We start from the raw sequence: 6,182 nt of genomic DNA on the forward strand, positions 1-6,182 counted from the left end.
AAATGCATGGCTTTTCCTGGTATTTCTGCTGTGCAACAACAGATAAACTAGGAAAAGAAACAAAGTGGCCTCTGTGAAGTGACTCATGCTTTCAGAGGATCCACACTGTATTCTATCTAGCCTCAGTGTATTTATGTACACACATTTACAAGAAGATATTAAATAAACAATGAAAACAGCATCTATCTGGGAAACAACAGGCCACCACATGAAGTAGTTTGCCCTGTTTTTCACTACTTCTCAGCTTCTGAGACCAAAAGTCCTAAAGGTCATTAGGATTTATAAGTTCTTGTGTAAATGGAAATAAGACAATAAAATGTAAACATAAATGTGAATAATGTGTTTGTGGTTGGACAAATACTAGTAACTGTTGAATAGAAAAATCTAAACATTTAGATTTTAATAGTCATAAAAGAAAAGGTTTTGTTTATACAGGTTGAGAGCCTGATTCAGTTTTAGGGAAATTCTGCCTTCAGAAAGACAACTTAAAGATGAGCTCAACGAGAACAAACCAAATCACTGGAGGATGATGAGAAAGATCAGTAGGATAGAATCGTCTGCACAGGTTTCTTGAATTTCCATTTGGAAATCTTGGTTGATATTTAATTAACTGACAGATGGATCTTCCCTTATTTTTGTAGATGCACACATCCATGTTAAAAAAGAAACTTTGAGATTGAAATTTCTTGACTTGCCTTAAATTTATTGATAGTAATTTTTATTCACAAAAAGAATGCGTGCTTTTAACATATGTATTTTCCATTGGACTCATTAGTGCTTCTATTTATTCAATTAATATTTATATATCAAGATTGTCAGTGCTTGTAACAGACAAAATGTGGAACTACAGGCTGGTCTGTGTATAACATGAAAGCTGCACAGGAGTGAAAGTTAACTTAGTAATCTTTATTGCAATTTGAAAATGTATGAGCAAGAGGTTATATTTCGGCCTTGATATAATTCTTACAATTAAAAGGGGGAAGATAATTAGGTTAAACACACACATACACAGACACACACTCATTAACACACATACACACACACACACACACAAGGATATCAGAGTGATAAACACTAATGACTTCCCATTGGCTTCTTAATGTATAAAGTACTCATCAATGATACAAAGGCACTAATGGTCAGGGAAATGGCTATCAAGCAAAAGAAACTCTCAACGTCTCTAAAATTCTTTTTTAAATCTAAACATACTTTAAAACAAATTTCTTTTTGCAAAATACAGGAATTCCCAGAAAGCTGAGACTAGACAGGCCACGGGCCTAGGGAAAAATCAAATACTATTGTTCTTCTAAAGGAACATAGCAATAAAATGATTCTTTATGACATTCTGCTACAGACGTAGATCATTGCCTCACTCAGCCATCATCAAGAAGATTCTTCCTGCTGTAGATAGTAATTAGAACAAAGATCCACAGCTTGATAGTGTGCAGAGGGTAGGAGACTGAAACAGTCAGTCCTAAATGGGATGTCTTTATCAAAACGTTGCCCTCAGGGTACTGGAAGCTATGCAGGAGATGATAAAGAGAGATTTTAAGAGACAGAGGAGATGGATGCCGCCAAGGAAATAATGCCTTTCAGACACTAGCAGGGGCAATGTACATATGAACTCAAGAATGAATGAACAGGGCCTACACAGGTTCAAACCAGAAGGGGTCCCAGCACTAACTAAAACCTCACTTCAAATAATATCCACTTACAAAGGAAAAGTTAGTTGTCTGAAATGGAGTCTCACTTGATTTATTAACCACACATAAGGGTAAGCATCATGCTCACCAGGAGATGGTCAACAAAAACTGAACTCGATGATCTTTTTGTAGACTTCTGTCTCATATTGCTTTGTTTGGACATTTTTTTTTGTTTGTCTTACTGATATTTTACTAATAATATTATGATTTCTGACTGTATTTTATAAGATATTTTTGTTTCTGCTTCTGTTTTTGTTTTTATTTGTGTGTGTGTGTGTGTGTGTGTGTGTGTGTCTGTTTCTTGCACTTCCTGGTTTTGTTTTGTTTTCTCTGGTTTGCTTGCTTTTTTTTTGTTTCCCTGTTTGTTTTCTAAAGGGATAGCAAAAGAAGACATGGAGTTGGGTGGGTAAGGAGATGGGAGGATCTGGGAGGAGTTGAGGGGGAAGAAACCATGATCAAAATATACGTTTAAAAACTATTTTCAATAAAAACAAAGAAAAAACACAAAAATTATCTCACTTGTTTCTCTGTCCAACATGGTTGCTATGAGTATGAAGTGATATAATATGTATGAATGTGCTTTCTAAGCTGTGTTATGTATTCAAATAGTAAAGATTTTCATATGAATTAATTTATTTCAAATATTCCTTCATATAAAAGGCCCTTTTCTAGGTTTTGATAAGAGGAAAGGAGAAGTGTACTTCCTGCTTACTTTTCAACAACTCAAGTTCACATCCATGAGAAATCCTCTTCTCACTTCTGAGAAATGAACTGTAACAAGGAAATATCCCTTCTTGTGCTGTTAGGCATTGATTCTAGATAACCCATTATCTGTGGTGGTCCGTGAAATACCAGGATGAACCTGTAAGGCCCCCCCCTGGAGTGGGGAGACCCCCACTCAAGCCACAGGAGATTTCGACCATCCAGAATCACGAGAGACCAAACTTGCTGCAAACCGCAAAAGGCTTTATTTCCGGATTTCGGGATATCAGTCGACTGAGGCCGAGACTCCCAGGAGGAATGTCGACCCCAGGGCTCGGGAGCAAGGGGTATTTAAAGGAGAAAACTGCAAACCAGGAGGGGGTGAAGGGGGAAACCAGGTGGGGACAGTGGAGAAATCCTAACCTACATCATAAAAATAGTTGGAAAGTTTCAACCTATTATTCAACTAGTCACAGACCAGGGTGGGGAATGGGAAACATCCTGTACACATTCTATTCAGGAATGTGACCTTAGCCTAGTCATTTACCTCCTGGTCAGTCACTTCCCGGGGTGACTTGGCCAACCTGTATTACTAGTTCTGCTATTCTTTGTGGGAAGGACCTGGCTGACTTGACCCCTGGCTAGTTCTTTCTTCTGGTGGCCAGCTAGTTCCTGGAACCTAGGCCTGTGAACCTGCCAACCTTAATTCAGATGAGGGGGTCTCAAGCTTCTCCATGAATTTTTATATCTTTTCAGACCTTGCAGAAACACATAATACAGGATTTAACCTTAGCTCTGGGGTGAATAACTATCAAAAGATTATCATAAGGATGCTAAGATCTTAGCTTTGCTCCTAATGCAACTAGATACAAAAACCACCACAATTTTTTATTTCACTCCATTTGCGTTTTTGCCCTAAAATGCCTGCTGTCTATTGTGTTGAATGAAATAATTCCTGTGTCCATCAAGAGTGTGATTTCTATCTTTACTTACTACTAAATATCTGGCTTTGTCTTGGGACAAAGATCATCACCCCACAAACAAAATACTCACGGAAGGAAATATTGGAGATGAAATGTGGAGCAGAGGCTGAAGGAAAAGCCATCCAGAGACTGCCCCACCTGGGGATCCATCGCATATACAGTCACCAAACCTGCAAGTCAAGCATTGTTGACAGGAGCCTGATATGGCTGTCCCCTGAGAGGCTCTGCCAGAGCTTGACAAATACAGAGGTGGATGCTCGCAGCCAACCATTGGAATTAGTGCTGGGTCCCCTATGGAGGAGTTGGAGAAGGGAATGAAGGAGTTGAGGGGGTTTGCAGCCCCATGGAAGAGCAACAGAGTCAACTGGCCAGACTCCTTCCCCCAGAGTTCCGGGGACTGGACCACCAACCAAAGAGTACAGGCTCGGCCCACATATGGGGCATAGGATGGCCTTGTTGGACATCAGTGGGAGAAGCGGCCCTTGGGCCTGAGTCTGTTCAATGCCCCAGTGTAGGGAAAAGCCAGAGCAGGAAGGCAGGAGGGGGTGGGAGGTGGGGAGGGCCCTCATAGAGGAAGGGGGAGGGGAGGGGAGGTAGGGAGTTTCTGAAGGAGAGATCTGGAAAGGGGAAAGCATTTGAAATGTAAATACATAAGATATCCAATTAAAAAATAAAAATGAAATATAAAGACAGTTAAAAAATTATCACTCCCCCAAAATTGTTAATTGTCTTTGATGTCTCAAAATGACCAAAATGACCTGACCTTCTGATCCTCTTGCGTTCAGCTGAGCATTACGGCAACTGCAGAGGTCTGCCTCCACACCCAGTTGACTCAGTGCTGGGAATATAAGCTATGCACAAGAGTCAAAATTAAAAGTTATTTTTCATACGTGACATAAACTAAAAATCTTCTCTGAAGAGAGGAAAATATGAATGTTTGATAAAAATGTTAGATCCCTGACTTCAGCATTACCTGCTCAATAAGAGAGAATCAGAGATATTTGTACAATTAAGTAATAATGGACAAGGACAATTGTCATGGTACATTTCAGTGATAGCATTTGGTAATTTGGAATGATAATTGATATTTTACTCCCACTTATAAATAGAAGTAATGCTATTTCTGTCAATAAAAAAGAGAGTTAGATAGCAATATCATTGAAATCTTTCATTAAGAAGGAGGAAAGACACTACTATCATGACGTTTAGAGAACACTGATAGTTTGAAAACCTGTAATTTACATCAGTCTCTTTTGGCTCATACATTCTTTCTTGCAAATAAATCTATCATTTTGATAACTGTCAATGTTAAAATGTTACAATGTCTCTCAGTGTTGAAAGCTCCTTAATGGTTGCCTTCCTCTTCCACAGAGTGCCAAAGGCGGAAAACATGAAACAACCATCTAGCTCTTTGTCGTTCTGGAATGGAGAATTTTCATCACAGCCTTCCGAATCTGCTTGGTCTTCACACTATAGATGATGGGATTCATGACAGGAGGGATCAGCAGGTAGGCATTGGCAATCAGAGTATGGACATATGGTGGAGCTCGTTTTCCAAATCTGTGAACAAAAGACAGACTGATCAGTGGAATATAGAACACAGCCACAGCCCCAATGTGGGAGATACATGTGCTGAAGGCTTTCTTCCTCTCTTCTGGGGAGGCAATGCTGAGGACAGTTCTGATGATCAGGACATAGGAAAGGATGATGAAGACAGAGTCAACTCCAGCAGTGGAGATCAGGGCAGTGAGCCCAACTGCACTGTTGATCCTGGTGTCTGTGCATGAGAGCTTCATGACATCGGGGTGGAAACAGTAGGAGTGGTGGAGCACATGGCTGCTACAGTAGGATAATCTTTTAAGAAGGACAACCATAGGAGTCAGTATCAGTGTACCCCGGGTAACAATTGCTATTGCAATCTGAATTATTTTAAGTTCAGTTAAGACTGAAGCATATCTAAGAGGGTTGGAGATGGCCACATAACGATCAAAAGCCATAGCCAACAACACTGAGGATTCCATGACAGTGAAGAGTTGAATGAAGAACATCTGTGACAAGCAGGCATTGAAGCTGATCTCCCTGGCATTGAACCAGAATATCCCCAGCATGGTGACCAGAGTGGATATGGAGAGCCCGAGGTCAGTGGTGGACAGCATGGAGAGGAAGTAATACATGGGCTCGTGGAGGCTGGGCTGGGTGATAATGGCAAAGAGAATCAGGCTGTTCCCAGAGAGGGCAGTTGCATAGAGAAAGCAGAAGGGAATGGAGATCCAGGTGTGGAAGGCTTCCAGCCCGGGCACACCAGTGAGCAGGAAAACGATGGAAGTAGCTGTGGTGTTCTGGATGGTTAGCATATGGAATTTAAATATTAAAATTGTAGCTGGGGATCCTGCAAAGACAAGTTTGGTCATTCAAAGATTGGCTATTTGAAATATCAAAAAAATTGTGTGTGTGAAATTTTTACATAAGATAGTCATTATAAGCAACTATGTATTATGTAAATATTATGGACAGTTTGATGTTATAATTTTTATTGTGCTCAGGCCAAATTTCTTTTTTTTTTTTTAACTTTTTTTTTTATTTCTTTTTTTGAACATGAAATGCTTTTTTATAGCATGTTTTACAAGGGGAGGGAGTAAGAGGGTCCAGGTGGTGGAAAAGTACAAAATCTTCTTGGCCTGTGCCTTGAAACATGTCATGGTCTATATGGTACACTGCCTTGAATTATGATCTACCTGCAGTTCTTCAGAAGATATGGTACACTGCTTGAGTTATGGTCTCCCTGCTATTCTTA

General features: G+C 40.0%; 1 protein-coding gene across 1 annotated transcript; it reads right to left on the bottom strand.

The window, feature by feature from the left end:
- Window positions 1-4,791: 4,791 nt before the first annotated feature.
- On the bottom strand, window positions 4,792-5,742 carry LOC114616160 (olfactory receptor 51F2-like). Its single transcript, XM_028761681.1, has one exon. The coding sequence runs from the start codon at window positions 5,740-5,742 to the stop codon at window positions 4,792-4,794; it is 951 nt and encodes a 316-aa protein (XP_028617514.1).
- Between the last annotated feature and the right edge of the window lie 440 nt (window positions 5,743-6,182).

Source organism: Grammomys surdaster, unplaced genomic scaffold (genome assembly GCF_004785775.1).
Source record: "Grammomys surdaster isolate TR1022 unplaced genomic scaffold, NIH_TR_1.0 308318, whole genome shotgun sequence".
Taxonomy (NCBI): domain Eukaryota; kingdom Metazoa; phylum Chordata; class Mammalia; order Rodentia; family Muridae; genus Grammomys; species Grammomys surdaster.